Genomic DNA, 16962 nt, shown 5'->3' on the forward strand with positions numbered 1-16962 from the left:
GCGTTAAAATTCTCCACCTACTGCAAGCTCCAATAAAAAAATGCTGACTTTTTATTAAGACAAAAATAAATGCTCTTTGGCAGTGCTTTGTGGCAAAACATTAGGGTTTTAACATTAGTATTATCTATAGTATACGCAGTCCTGGAACCTATAAGCAAAATAAGCACAAGCTTAGAGTAGCAGACCAAAATGGGCAGCATGAAGGTGGTATTTTTTTTACACCAATTAAGTCAAAATCTTATATTTATTTACTTTTATATAATAACGTTTGTTCACAAAAAATCCGGACTGATTTCAAATGTACACAAATTGTTCTAAATTTCGAATTTTCGATTCGAAATTTTTAAATTTAATCGGTCAACAACAACAGTTTCATTTTGTGGCAAAATTGAGTTTAAATAATTAATTCAAATAAACATGGAGCATCTAAAAGAGAACGATGTTAGAAATGTGATTGGAAATTTTTATAAACAAAACATAAACAGTGGAAAGAAATTTACAGTGGATCATTTTAAGAAAATGAGAATCGCTAAATCTACAATTTATGACATAATTAAAAGGTCTGAAAATAATTTGCCAATGAATAGAAAAATCGGTTGCGGCATAAAACCTTTTAAAATTACACCAGAAAAGAGAGAGTCCATGATTGCAAGAGCAGAAGAGAGAATCGGGATTTCGCAAAGAAAATTGGCACTAAAATATAAGATAAGCGTTTCATACGTAAATAGACTATTAAGTATGCAAAAACAACAGAAAAGCAAGAAATTAAACAAAAGAAAAACTTATTAAGACTTTCAAAAACTTTTTTCAAGCCATCAAATAAGTTTGAAATCATCATGGACGATGAATCTTATTTCTGTGTAAATGGTGCAAATTGTTCACAAAACTCTGGCTACTATACAAAAGATAGTTCTCAAACTGATCCTAACATTAAATTCAACTTCAAAAAAAAGTTTGACAAGAAAGTTCTCGTTTGGATTGCAATCAGTCGTTTTGGTCATTCATCGCCTTATTTTGCTGTAAAAAACTGTGCACTAGATGCAAAAACTTATTCTAAAGAATGTATTACAAAAAGACTTCTTCCATTTATAAATTCCAAGCATCAAAACATGAAAATTTTATTTTGGCCTGATGGAGCGAGATGTCATTATGCAAAACACACATTAGAAACTTACAACACTTTAGGTATTAACTTTGTCGACGCTAAAGATAACCCCCCCAGTTAAGGCCAATTGAAAATTTTTGGGCAAATTTAAAGGCAAAAGTTTATGGAAATGGATTTACTGCGAAAAATCTTGACCACCTTAAGAATAGAATTCGATTAAAGTTGAAAGAGTTTGATCCAGACTACTTTTTCAACCTAATGGATTCAGTCAAAACTAAAGTTCGAAAAGCCGCTGATTTAGGACCACTTTCGGTTATAAAATAGTTAACAATGTCCAGTCACTCATTTTAGTTAAAATTTTGGTCAAAAATCAATTAATTTTGTATTCAATTAAGAACAATTTTTCATTCCGGATTTTTTGTGAACAGACGTTACTATACGAAGTACTTCTTTAAGCCTCACCATTCAATTTAGGGTATAATTTAAATTATTTAAGGTGTCATCTACATTACACATATTACCCGCCTTGAAAGAAACGCTGTCAGTAAAAAAAACATGAATTCTTGATTGTATATCTGTTGCTGGCATTGACCTTGACCACCAAATTTTTAATGTAATTATTGTCCAGAATTGAAATTTAGCTATATGTGGAAAGAAAACAAAGCGCAGTCAGCCAAGTGGGTCAAATAATAGAAAAAAGCAAATAAAACAGCTGGAAAATCAGAACAAGGTTTTTGAAAAAAATACCAAAGTTAATAATGTATTTAAAACCTACTGTCAATGTGATAACAGAGCCGCAGCAACGAGGATGTGCATCAAATCAAAATCAACATTCAACTGTGGCACCGACATTAGGAGTAGAAAATGAATATGTAGGCATGTCTTTATTCAGTAATGATGTGGTGAAAAATAATACAGAAAATAAAGATTTTAAAATCTACAAAAGTAACCCTAATGTAAATGTGACTACAGCCATCCAAAAAAATGATATTTATTTATGGGATAAATTACCTGTGGAGGATAAAACCTTATAGATTGCTGTTGGATCAAACAATTGCCGCCATCATAAAGGTCTTTTTGATAAACCATATTGTGTTTTTTTAGGGTGGAAAACAGAAAAAGATTTTGCTCACTAAAAGTTTTTCTTAGTAGAAAAGCTATTTGCAAGGAATATGGACAGGCATGGTTTTTGTGTTATGATCAAAGGGACTCTATATTTCTTTGCTTGTAAACTTCTGTAAACTTTTGCTTGTAAAGCTTTTGCTTCTAAAATTACTTTATCTTGGTTTATTGAGGGGTAGATACAGTGACCGGCAAAACATTATTAGCACTGACAATCACAAAAAAAATCAGCTTTACTAAAGCTATCATACCTCATCACCAGACAAGGTCAAGAATTACAGCACACATTTAATGTTCAGGTAAAGGAATACATATTGGGAACATGTGCTGGAGTGAGTCATTGCCAACATTCGTACACTGACTGAAAGTGAATTTGCCTTTCATGGTACCAAAGAGAAGTTTGGTTCCTCTAAAATTACTTTGGTCTTCGGAACTTATAAGCCAGTTTGACCCGTTTTTTGCAAGTTGTATTTCTTAATATAGTAATTTTGGCAAAGGAAACCCTTCCTATCTTTCAAAGACAATTTTCGAGGACCTTATCAAGCTAATGGCTGAAAGGATTTATTCAAGCATAACAAGTCAATTGATTACTTTAGCCTTTATGTTGATTTAAGTCCAGATCTGTCACATGTGGATCCGTTGTTTTGCGGTACATTAAGGATGGTCAACTAATAAAATGGTTTCTAACATTCTTAGAATATAATGGACATTCAGGGAAATCATTGGCTAATCAGGTTTTAGAATACTTGTGTGGTGTCTGCAAAATAAATGGTCATAGTGCAGTTGACTGTTGTAATATTGGAGTTAACTTTTTGTACATAATTTTTTTCTGCATTTTCTCTGCATCAACAGACTGTTAAAAAATTCTTGTCTTAGTAGTGGAAGGGTGTTGAATTTACTTTCAGATACTAGACATGAAGCAAATGCTGTTACAACTAATGCTGTTTTAATGTCCTTTCAGCAAGTTCTCACTGCTTTTTCTCATGATTTTTATGTTGAACCCACCAAGAAATTAACTAAATATTACTCTGAGGATCTAGACAACAACTTTGCAGCTGAAACAAAAGCAGCTTTAAAACTTATTTTTGTCTCTGCTTACAACCAGAGTCATATTTCAAGAAAATTGATGTAAAAATTTTTAAAATAAAGTTGCAAGTGTGTTTGATTTGTTTAATATGATTTCAAAAGTATTTGAACTAAATAATATCATAGAGTATAAGATGTACTTAACTGTATCATAAAATATGATATAGTTAAGAAGGGGAGGGGACTTTTAAGCTGCCCCTATGCCTTTAAAATCCCTTCCCTGGTAGGAGCACCTCAAGTTTTGTCTTTGAATCCTTCACCTCTTATTGTTAAAAGCCTCCCTCTCCTCCCCCTCAATAAAATTTCATATGCTTATATGCTTAGGGCAGCACAATACCTTAATCTGGCCCGAAGTTTATGCAATGTATAATGTATATTTTTATATACATAATAATTATGTATAATGTATTACATATATAATATATTATCATTAGATTAATGATGTGATTTCATGTTAAATGCTGCAGTTAAAAGTTTTTTTCAAAAGAAAACCATGGTTTTTATTGTTATATTGTTATTGTTGTTGTTTAATTTTGTAGTAAAAAAAATACCATTTTTCACTGCAAATGTCTATTTGAAATAAAAAGTTGAGGTTTCTACTTTCATTATTTCGTTATACTTTTTTATTGCAGTTATTTAAAAAATTTTGCATTTATATTGCATAAATATTAAAATTTATTTTTTTCAAAAAGAAGCAATTAAAAAAGCAATTCGTTTTTAAACTCAAGCTTTGTTGTAAATTTCATCAAGATAATTTTATCACTATTTAATTTTTCCAATAAATATCGTAAGGAGATTAGATTACTTTGAAAAAAACATTTTTACCGGAGCCTTTAATTGCTAGTGTAATGTGTAATTGGCTAGTATAATTGCTAGCGTAAACAAATTTATGGTAGTGTTATCTTAAGAACTTTAGTCAACTGTTTTGGCCAAGGCTTGTATTGTTTTAAATTTTTAGGTTTTCCTAAAAGGTGGATTACCGTGCAATAATATATACTATATTGTTAACCCAAGTAATGATCTAAAGAATACAGAAATTAAGTTTTCAGAATGGTTTAAAAGGTAAGGTTTTATCTAAATGACATTTAAAATAAAGTTTTGTATAGGGGAAGTTCCTGTACCTAGGGCTGGCTTTTTTTATTCCCCCAATTAAAGGCTTGTCTAAAAATGATGAAACTGATATGATCACCTCTCTATACTAATTATTTTGTATTAAAACTCTCAACTTTGGAGAGGCGAATAACTTGAAAATCATATTTATAAATTATTTATATACAACATTAGTAAGTTGTTTTATGTTTTGCTTTAGTGCGAAGTGATTTTAAAATGTTACCCTTTTTTTTTTAATCTTTTGAATTGGTAAATTATGAATAAAATTTTAAGTTACTTCGTTATGAGGCATTAAAAGGTAAAATATGGTAAAACATTTGATTTTAAAATTTTTTTAGTGGGGAGAGAATCTGATACACATCCACCATATGTAGCATATAAAAAGGTGATACAAATGTTTACTCTAAAGTGCTTAATACATGGGCAGGGGCATTTATAATTTATTTTCAGAAATTTTTCTCGCATACCCCAAGCTTATTATGATCTCCTCCCGCCCTATTTGTTATTTTTTACGTGTTATCAACTAAAAGCAACATCTCAAAACTGAAAAAAAAAACAGAAAATTTATATATATCATACACTGAGTAAAAAATAAAAATTTCAGTGTAATCAGGCTTTAAAAATTGCTTTAAAAAACTTTAACAAATTTCGGTTTGTCAAAGAATTAGGTTTGTCTTTATTTCTCATCATAGTATAAAACTTATATAAACATTTCAAACCATATTGAAATTATGATGAAACAGCTATTAAAAAGGGTGCATTTGACTGAAAGCCACATTAGATATAATTTGATTTATTAGTGTTTTGTAAAAAATTCCTACCCCCTACCCCCTCCTTTTGTTCACACCCACCCTTACCTTTTGTATTAGGCACAGGAGAGTACCAACAATCCAGTTTAAAATAAGAATAAATCAAAACCAAAATTAAAAACAAATAGTTTGTTTTTGTTTGTTGTTGTTTTTTTTTGCACTTTTTCTCAAAAAATTGTAAAAGAAAAACAAGTTGAATATATAAATGATATAGTGCAAAATAATATAACAAATGATATAGTGCGAAATATTATTTCCATAATTGGATCTGGAACTGATTGTACAATATTTTTGTCAAGGTTTGTTTTTCTTGCACAATATTGTTTGTTGTTCCCTTCAATTGGTTAGTGTTTTGATGATATTTTTCGTGAACGTGGATAGCCATCCAGTTCATTTTGATTGTTTCACTGCCATCATTTTTAAACTAGAAAGAATTTAAACGGTGTATTTCTTTCACATTTTATTACCTATGAGTTGAAAGTAAAACTTGTTGTTTTGGTAAAGCAGAAAATAGTATCTTTTAGATGTATTCAGATGTTCAAAATGCATATAAATATAAATATGTGTATAAATAATTTACATTTATGTTTATATGAAAAATGTGTGTATATAATGTAATAATGTAACATATGTATTTATGAAAATGTTATGTTCTGTGACTACTTAATATTCTATGTTTATTTTCTATGTTATTCTATTTTTTTAGTGAAGGATGGAATGGTATTGTTGGGAAGATTCCAACTAAAGATCAGTTCAAGTCAGCATTAGAAGATAATGATTTATTTATGTAAATATTTTTTTTTTTTTAATTATATACAGTTCTCCAACTTTTATTATACCTTAAAGTAGATGTTTTAAGATTTAGCATATAAATTAATAATATTTGCATAAGTAGGGGAGACCGGGGCTAGTTGGCCGCAGGGGTAAGTTGACGAACTGCGTTTATCTTTAAGAGCCTTTCATCAGAAAGTGACAAAAATTACTCAGAAACTTCCTTATTGATTATTTCATCATTCACTGTAGTATTGTCAGGATTCACGCATGCGCATGGGAGGTATTGAGATTTATGCATTTTTTGGACAAAAACGTAACTTTTAGAACATCGTTTCCTTTTTACTTTACAAAGAAAATATTTAGTCGTATGAAAAAAAAAATTATTATAAAAGTTCCAGTCACAATTGGTTTACTATATCCAGTCAGATTTTTTTTTTTCAAAGCTGCCGTTTTTCAGGATCTATAGACTGTTTATTAAAAAAAAAAGCTTTCGGGGTAAGTTGGCGTATTTTTCACGGGGTAAGTTGGTTCATAGCATTTACTATGGAAAAAAATATTTCTTTTTATAAAATTATTATTTTTTTTTTTTTTAAATTTTTAACAATATTGAAAATATTTATTCTTACAAAAAAATAAAAATAAAAATTTTTTAGTTTTTTTTTCCACAAATAAAAGTTGGGCAACTGTTTGGCTTTTATACGGACTAATATTTGGTACCAGCTAAAAGTAATATTAAATTTTGGGATAAAATTGTTGCAAAAATTAATTTTAAAAAAATTTCTATTAATTTTGCACTTAATAGTGCATTAATAATCATTTTTATAGTTTGTGTTAACTTACCCCATGGTGGGGTAAGTTGGCGCAAATTTTTTTTTTTTTTTTCGAGGGTCTGGAAAGGCCCAAAGAATTTTTTTTTGTAAATAAAAGCAAATTTTATAAGATACCCTAATCCATACTCTTTAAGACTACACTTTAATATTTTTAAAAAAATGTACTGTTAGGGCTACAGAGCTCATAGAGTAAAAACCGAGCCAACTAGCCCCGGTCTCCCCTATTTATAATTTAAAATATAAATTAATAATATTTGCATAAGTATTCATCATTGTCATTACTTTTATATAAAGATTGTTATAATTGTTTTAACAAAGCAAACCAACTTATTAGTTAACTTGAAATAATTTACAGATCACTTTTAGGCTCGAAACATTTTTCTAATTTCTAGCATGTTGATATTAATGTCAATTGAGAATGATTCACAAAATAGTTTTTTAATTAGAGCAACAGTAATCTCTTACCCCTAATTGCCATATTTTTTGAATTTGGACAATAAAATAAAAACTATATATACAAACTTTATATAAATATATTAACAATGTTGTTTTTTTTTTGAGGATAAAAATTTGTTTGCACTCCAATTTATTCTTCAAATTTTATTAAAATCATAAAAAACAGATTTTAGAGTTTTTGATACCTAAGCTTAAAAATTATAATAAATAGTAATTGTAATTTATAACATTCTAACAGTTAACATGCAGGTAAACAGTTAATTATTTTTCCAAAATCTTTATAAGTCTTAAAAATAAATTTAGAAATAAATTTTTGGAAAGAAATACTTTCCAAAAATTTATTTCTAAATTTTTGGAAAGTATTTCTTGTTTGGTTGGTTTCTAAATTCTTTTTTAACTAGTTGTTTTTGAATTGTATTGTAGTATAGCAACTGTTTTTCAGATCAGGTGTCTTTCCTAAGCAATCAAAAAGTGATCTGTTGGTGTATATTGTTATAGGGTAGACCCGGGTATGTTAGCCTGCTTTTTTTCTTTGATGTGTAACTTTTTAGCTTTTCATGTTTTATTGAATTTTTCTATGAAAAGACCAGACAAGACCCTAGACTACTATAAATAACATTATTGGAAGTTCATAATCTGTTTTTAATACATTTGAAATTGATTTTGTTAGGTTGTGTCTGATGGGCTGACGTGCCCTGCTATTGGGGTAAGTTAGCCCAGGAGTATATAACAAGGGCAAATTTAATTTTCACCAATTTCTTTTTTTTTCCTCATCATTTTATGTTTTATTTTCAACAAAATGTGTTGGACCTTGGTATGAAAGTTGAAGTGTGGCTTTGGTATAAAATTTGAAATGTGACCTTGGTATGAAACCCACAAAATATTAAAAAAACGTGAAATTTTAATTGATTTAATTCTTATTACCCCAAGTTTATTTTTTATAAAAATTGGGGTAAATAGTATGGTATTTTATTAAAATATTATTATCGGAAATGAAAGCAAGCTATTTTAAAAAAACAAATTTGTTGAGGATTAGTTTTTGGATAGCTAACTTGTCTATGAACAAACTCGACTGGGCCAACCTGCCCCGGTCTACCCTATTGTGAACAAGTAGAGGCACTTTAGAGGTAATGTTGTCATGAATTTTATTAATATAAATGAGTTACATAAGACCAAATATGTAACCTCGTGAACCCCAAAGTTTACTTGAAATGAAGAATGTCAAGGACAACTTTATTACTAATACTTTTTAACTTTAATGCTGCTAATTGCGATATTTAAGTTGAAAGGATTGATTCAATAATTTCCTAGATAAACCTTATGATAAAAACTTATGGGAAGGTCATTATGCTTGATTTTTTTTCAGCTTTTGCAATTTCAAGCAATCAACTCCTTGCTCAATACTTCCATTGAATTTATGATAGAACCATTCTGTTTTTATTTTATTTAAGATATTTATACAGGAATGTAAAACTTATTGTATCATTATTTAAGATATTTTTACAGAACAGTAAAACTTCAGATTAAAAAAATTCATCTGTTATCAATAAGGTATACATGCTTCTTTCCTGGTGTTCTATTTTTGGAAGAAGATAATTTGATGCAATAATTTTTATTTGTACATATGTATAAGAAATAATTTGTACATATGTATAAGAAAAGCATTTTTTGAAAATTTCAGATCAATATCTAAAATGGTTCTTGAAAAAATAATATTTAAATAGTGGGCTTTTTTGCATGAATTTTCACTCTACAAGTACAACGGGTTTTTTTCATTGATTTTAATAATTAACAGCTTTTACATAAGTTGGTTTTATATTTCAACTGTTTTAAGATAGCAAGTATGCAATGGATACTTTTAAAAGAACAATTACATAATGGCAGACTAATGTTGATATTTTTGTTTTGGAATTGAAATTTTTTGTGATTTCAAAGATCTTAATCTTAAAAACAGAGTTCAAATTAAAATGAAGACAAATCGAATTGCCTGTTGATCTATATGTGTAATGTTGTAATTATGTTAAATGTTGTAATTATGTAAATAAATTGATAAAAAAATCAGTTTGTTTAAGAGCTGCATTCAAAAGTTATAGTTCATCAAAATAAGCTTGATCAAGATTTTCTTTAAGATTGACTCAAATTAAATTGATGCAGATTATCTAAAGAAGAATGGTATCTCTCTTCTAAATTGAAGTTTGTAATATGTGTTTCAATAGAAACTTTGTCCACAAAAATAAATAATATTCCTTTAACATGTTGAACACACCAGCTGTACATTTTGCTTGATGTGTCAATAGGATTGTTAAGTGACTGTAGACTGGATGGTGCAACAAGATTTTTTACTGTTTCATAAACTCCATTACAAGAGCTTTTACCATGTGATGTTTCAAAGAAGTGCCACTCTGCAGTAATGTCAAAATTTGCATCTGTATCTTGTATTATAGTTATCAGCAAAGTCAAGAAGAACTATAGCTTGTTTTTAAATATTGGAAATTGGTGACTTGACTTTTTGATATAAACTAATGCTATCGTAAATTATCTAACTGTTCATAAACTATTACAATAAATTCATCTAAAGGTAAAGTTTCTGGTGTTAAAGTACATTGGAAACTTGATTTTTGCTATTGATAAAAATTAACTTCACTAATTTCATTTTCAATAAACAAAGCGCCAATGTAATTAGACAAATCTTCTTTTCCAGGACATTTATCACAGCTATGCAGCACACAATCTCTATTTTTAATGCTACAAACCATTAATTTTGATAAGCTTTTGTAATCAGAAATTCTGGGAATTTTCTGTACATAAAATTATACATTTTGATGGTACTGACAAAAACTGCATGCAGGCCATGCACCACTTGGGTCTTAGCTCACAAAATTTTGAAAATCCATTTTTAAGATAATTATGTTTTTTTTTTGTTTTGTTTTTTTATTAAGGACTCGAGAGTAAGAGCTCTTATGTTATCAAATTTATGCTTTCCATATGCTATCTTTACTCTATCTTTTTTTGAAACAAGTTTAAGAGTTGAGCATCCAAAGCATGCAATACTTAAATTAAGATCTTTTAATAATGTTAGGTTATCAACATAAATTTCTTTTTCTTGGAGTTCATTTTCTTTTGTTTCATGATGTTTGCAGTGCAGTGTTTTTCTGTAACTACTGCAATTTTTTTAATCAAGTATTAAACCAAAATATTTGGAATATGAAAGACTATTAACTCTAAGAGAATCTATAAAGTAAAAGATAGGATTTATTAAATATTTATTTAACATTTATTTATTACTAAAAGGTGTTTGTGTTAAATTAAAGGTATTAGTTTAAATATGGAAAGTTAGTTTTCACTTTTTTTGTGTGCTTGTTCAAAAGATTACAACAATACCTTCAATGTTCAATCTCAAACCTCAACAACCAAACTTTCTTTTGAATGTTGTAAATAAAATCTATGGGATTTTCTTTGCTTCTCTTCAAAGCTCTTGGTTTAGTTTAGATCTTTATAAAATTTACTTTTTTTAGACTCGTTAAACTTGATAGCACTGTTCATTTAATGCTTTACCAATGCAACAAGAAAAAAGATCAGGCATACTACTCATTATTACTTAGTTCTAAAAAACAATAACAGTTTGTTTGGTTTTAATAGTGCTTTTTAAATTGACATATCAGTATTATAAAATTCAATGAAACAGTATTTTTTAATTTTTTTTTTTTAATAATTTTATGGAAAATTTGCTTGACTTTTAGAGACTTTCTTTTGGGATTTTAAATAAGTGCCCAAAATTTTTTTGGTTTTTAAGAAATTTTATGGAAAAAAAAATGCCATTTTAGGTAACAGATGCTTTTTGCATTGCAGATCAATTTTGAAAAAAGTCTTAATCCTGTTCATTGTGATGACCTATAACTTTTGAATGCAGCTCTTTAATTAAATGTTTTTTGTTTTTTTTAGTATTTATCCACCACGTATAGATCAACAAGAAATTTGATTTGTATCAATTTTTGAACTTTTAAGATTAAGCTTTTTAAAATCGCAATAAGTTTTAATTACAAAACAAAAATATCAACTTTAGTCTGCCATTATGGAAAAAGCTAAGATGCCAGATTTTAAGCTTTTTTTCTTTTAAAAGTATCCATCGCATACTCACTATCTTAAAATAGTTGAAATATATAACCAACCTATTTAAAAGTTGTAAAAACAATGAAAAAAAAAATCTTTTTACTTGTAGAATGAAACTTTATGCAAAATAGTCCACTATTGAAATAGTGTTTTCTCAAGAACGATTTTAAATATTGATCTAAAATTTTTAAAACATCCTTTTCTGATATATGTACAAAATGATGAAATGGTCCATGATGGATCTTTGCTCTACTTGGCATGGAAAGACCCAATAAACAAACTCTTGATATATAACTTATTGATACTCTAATATATAACTTTGAATGTACATTAGTAACAGTAAGGCATCTGTAAAAATAAAATTCGTCAAAAATGTCATTGTCATTGACACCTTTTAAGTATTTGACAAGAAAATAATAGAATAAAAAAATATTTCTGAAGTTCAGAATAGTGCTATGTTTTCTTGTGACTATATCTTAATTAACTTAGTAAATAATAAAAAGAGAAAGCAACAACAAATTTAATATAATAATATTATATATATATATATATATATATATATATATATATATATATATATATATATATATATATATATATGTGTGTGTGTGTGTTTCTCTAAGATATTGTGGTCATGGAAGTGGCCAAGAATATCTTGGATGGGATGATATCCAGCAGTTAGATTGTCGTGCAGTTTCACTTCTTATGGGATGCAGTAGTGGCAAACTTCAGGTATTTTAAACTTTTTTGTTATAGTCTATTTTTAAGTTTTATTGATTTGTGTCTATCTTATTAAGAAAATTGTTTTTTATTTGAGTCCAAGGTGCATGGTTATCTTGAAGCTTATGGAATGGTACTCTATTATTTACTAGCTGGATGGTAAGTGTGTGTGTGTGTGTATATATATAAATATATATATATATATAAATATATATATATATATATATATATATATATATATATAAATATATATATATATATATATATATATATATATATATATATATATATATATATATATATATATATATATATATATATATATATATGCATATGTGTGTGTTTGTGTGAAAAAATTGACTCCAAAACCATAAAGTAATTAAAGTACCATAAAGTTGTATCTTTTGAATAATAGCAAGTTGCTAGATCTTTATAAAAAAGTTTTTTGTCTATGAGATCTTAAATAAGACCAAAGTCTCTTTTGCAAGCAATCTTTTATGTAAATTTTTGTATTTACAGTACCTGTAGTGGAAAAGTTTTATTGACCACGGCCACAAATAGCTTACCTAACAAAAAAATTTTATTAAAATTTTATAAACTCTGTCTTAAATTTTGTTTTAAAAAAAATCGAAAGATTTTCTCTACGCATTTCTTATTTTGATAAATTACAAATCAAATCGGAATAGTATTCAACAAGCACTTTCTTAAATGCATTCCAAAACAAGATCAATAAACATTGTTTATTGGTTTTGTTTTTTAAAGATGTTTTAAATAAATTTACTTTCGTATGGACCAGGAGTGCCGCTATAATCAAAAATTGAAATATTGGATGGTGTTTAGCAAGAAAACGTTTTTCTCATTATCTTGCGGATAGAAACAGTAGGTAGAAATCAGTTATTTGCATAAGTTGCACAGACAACTTTGAATATAAAGAAAATGCAAAAAAAAATTCATATTTTTTATTTAGGTAATTTATGTGATTAAAAAATTGCAACATTTTAACTAATAATTTATTTTTACATTTGTTTAAAACGTTTGCTCATTGTCAATGATGTTTTGATATATAAAGTTGATTTATTGGGGCACCCTGGGTTGATTTTGTTGGGATATCACTAATTTTTTGTGCAACACTTTTATTTCTATGGTCGTACTTTTATCACAAGTTAAAGACCTTTTAAATTTTTGACTATATTTTTATACTATTTTAAATTATTTTTACCTATGTAAAATAAAATTTGATTAAAATTTTATTCCCTTTCCTTCTGAAAAGTATTTCAAGTGCAGGTCTGACTTGTATAATCAATTTTATTACGTTACCATATTATATTTCATGTCATACTTTTAGCCCTGCAGTAGTCGCTAACTTATGGGAAGTAACAGATAAAGATATTGATTTATTTTTGGAACAACTGTTGAAAGAATGGGTGACAGAGAGTTCTGGAGAATCATTAGCATCTTGTGTTAGCCAATCTAGAAGTTCCTGCAATCTAGAATATCTAATAGGCGCTGCGCCTGTTATATACGGACTTCCGTTTAGGGTCCAGTCAAGATAGTGTGAATTTTTCCAATCGCCAAAGAAGATTTTTGTCAATATACACCAATGTAATTAAACTTATAAAAATGTTTTATTTTATAGTTTTTAGTTTTGATGTGATTAACTCAAAAACCAATAACTTTTAATCTTGTCAAACTCAAATTGCATCTTTTATTTGCAAACATTTTTATTTGCGGCCCAAACATTTTATACTAAACCTTATTTTTAAAATATTGCAATTTATTTAGGAAGATAATACCTAAATATGGTAAAAATTATATTTTTGCTATCGCACCAATTAATGACGTACTTTTAGGTACTTAATACTCGGGAGGGGATATTTAATATTTTTTGGAAATTTTCCCCTTTTGGTAAATTCCCCCCCCCCCTCCTCCCGTGCTTGGTAATATCCCAACCCCCCTCGTTTATTAATTTTTGCTTGTTACCAACAACAAAAAATCCATCTTAAAAGTAAAAAAAAAAAAAATAAGAATATGTATATATATATAAGATAAGAATAAAAACTTTCAGTGTAATTAGTAACTGTAACTTTAAAAATCTTGATTCAAATTTATGTTTTCGTTTATAAAAGTATATAATAATATAAAACTATCTATGCAATAAGGGTCTGCGTCTTAAAATAATTTTATACCATTACCACGATTAAACCTACACGGTCTTGAAACACTTCCAGACCCATCAAGACTTAATTTTGTAGTCCTGTTACATTGTAATCATTTCAAGAATACCAAGATCTAACGAGACTTTTCAAGATTGCCGATTTTGGTCTTGTGTTATTATTCACTGTCTAAATAACAAGACTAAATTTTTTATTTTATTTCACAAAAGATGAAATCATAATATCAATTCGAGGTAAATGATTTTGAATTGTAACACTTATATAAGATTTAACTTTGCTGATATTGTTTACATACTTGTTGGAAGTATTCGTTTTTTTTTTTTTTTTATTGGAGTGGATTAAATTTACGTCTGTATTCAACCGTATTAAACAATATCAAAACAAATCCCATCAAATCCCAAGGAATAAATTAAATAATGACAAATATTCAAAAGGTCAGTTAGAGGCGGTTAAAGCAGAACTTTAGGCGGAAATTGAAAATCTCAGAAAATTAATAGAAGCGCAACAAAAAAAAATTGAAATTCAAGATTTAGAAATAAATAATTTAAAACTAAAAATTGGAGATCATCAAGCTATATCTAAGGGTGTTCCAGCAATTCATAACTGGGCATCAGTCGTGTCAAGAAATAAAGCACCAATAGAACAACTAAAAGTCATAAATGCTAGTAAATGAATAGAAAAGGAGGTTTTACAATGTTGTTATATTCGGATTGCCGGAGTTTCAAAAATCAAATTTCAAAAAAGAAAAATCTACTGAAGACAAAGATAAAGTAAACCAAGTTTTAGAAGATATTGGTTCTACAGTTAAGCCAGTTTTTATAAAAAGACTGAAGTCAATTAATTCATTAAAACCAGGACCAATACTTATTGGTCTACAAGATGCATCGGAGCTGTCAACGCAAAATCCTCGAAGGAGTTATAAAAAATTTATGATACAATACATAAGTGACAAACTACACATATTTATGAAACTTTTATTGATATTTGATAAGGCTGTCAAAGTGTGCAATTCACACTTGATGGTGATTTTACCAGCTACAGCATTAACTAGAAAAAAAAATAATTATAAAAATTTCAATACTAGTATTGCTAAAAGAATAACAAGAAAAGTCTTGATATTTCTTGTTTTAGTTGTCACTCTATAAAGTTGGTCTTGATTGATTCAAGACTTTTCACGACAAGACAAATTCAGTCTTGTGCAAATTACTCTTGTTTTGTCTCGTCTTGTCTTGCTAAAAAGTGAATAACAAGACTTCGTTTCAAGACGCAGATCCTTACTGCAAACCACGCTAGAATTAAATTATTTATTCGTGTTTCGTAAAAAATTCCTCCCCACCCTTTTATTAAGACCCTCCCCCTCCTGTTTATAAGATCTGGACTAAAGTTCCCCCGCCACCCATTGTGTTAGACACCAGAGACTCGCGGGGTTTTAGGAAAGTAATACTAGGTTATGTATGCGTAACTTTATCATTATCAATATCACTCACTGGCGTATACGTATTATAAAATAAATCTGGCACTACTTTTTATATATATTATCTTTGTTTGATCTCATCCCTATTTAGATAAAACTTGTTTTTTACAATTAAATGACCGTTATATGCAATGATTTGTATTGTTTATATTGAGAACACTTTTTATATTTTTTTCTGATATAAGTATATGAGAAAAAAATAGAAAAAGATTTCTCTGTATACTAAATTATTTTTGAATTTGACCAATCCAATCGTTTTGATGTTTTGATTTTTCGATATTTTATATATTTACAACTTTGCTATTTCTTCCATTGTTCAAGATCAAAAGATTGTATTTTATTTAAAATTGTATTTTGTAAGTCTTTTCTAAAGATTGTATTTCTTAAAAATCTTATTAAGTCGTTTTAAGGGTTTAAAGTTTAAAAAAAGTTAAAGTCATTCTGAGGTTTACATTTCATAAATCTGCAGCCGTTATTTATAACCCCAAAACAGGCTTATTACGTATTTCGAGAAAAACGCAACAACAAAAAAATTATAAGGGGAAACTCTTTGTAAAACGTTTTTTAAAACAAAAAATTTTTATAAATTTTTTCATAATTCTTCAAAAATATTTATTCGATAACGTTTGTAAGCATCTAAACTAGCTTATTTTGTAAAAAAGACAAAATTGATTTTTTTTTTTTTACCTTAAGCCATTTTGAAAAACAGCTGCAGCAATGTTCTGCAAAAATAGGAAATCAAATAAAAAAATTGAAAATGATCTCAGCTTTTCCTTATTCTTTTGATTAAGTTGAAGAAATTACTTAAAACTAGTTTAATTTTAAGATAGTGATGTAGTGGTAGAGCGCTTGCTTTGTAAGCGAGAATCTCTGAGTACGAAACTATCGTTAAAATAAATAGATAAACAAATAAATATATATCATCTGCTAATTTTTATGTATAAAACCATGACCTACTGTTATTGTACGGCCTGATTTGTTGCATTTTCCGTAAAAAATAAGGAGGCCAATTTTTTTACGGTTTATTTCTAAATTTTGAATTATGTATGAAAGGTTTATTAACAACAACAACGATAACAATATATTTACCAGTGAATATTATACAAAGATGTTGATTAAAATATTGTATTATAATATTGTAACAATTACTATATAAATATTTGCTTGCATGCATTGGTTTATGCTTTTATAG

At 27.8% G+C, this 16962-nt stretch overlaps 1 protein-coding gene across 3 annotated transcripts in view; it reads left to right on the top strand.

Moving 5' to 3' along the window:
• The window catches only part of LOC101239166 (uncharacterized), a 111808-nt gene extending 97990 nt beyond the window's left edge, over positions 1-13818 (top strand). For all 3 annotated transcript variants that reach the window (XM_065810029.1, XM_065810028.1, XM_065810030.1), the window contains 5 exons: positions 4272-4375; positions 5939-6019; positions 12026-12134; positions 12226-12281; positions 13468-13818. In XM_065810029.1, coding sequence (XP_065666101.1) covers positions 4272-4375; positions 5939-6019; positions 12026-12134; positions 12226-12281; positions 13468-13675 — 558 coding nt within the window. In that variant the 3' untranslated portion in view covers positions 13676-13818. The remainder of the gene's footprint in view (positions 1-4271; positions 4376-5938; positions 6020-12025; positions 12135-12225; positions 12282-13467) is intronic.
• The last annotated feature ends 3144 nt before the right edge of the window (positions 13819-16962 follow it).

Source organism: Hydra vulgaris, chromosome 11 (genome assembly GCF_038396675.1).
Source record: "Hydra vulgaris chromosome 11, alternate assembly HydraT2T_AEP".
In the NCBI taxonomy this organism is placed as follows: Eukaryota; Metazoa; Cnidaria; class Hydrozoa; order Anthoathecata; family Hydridae; genus Hydra; species Hydra vulgaris.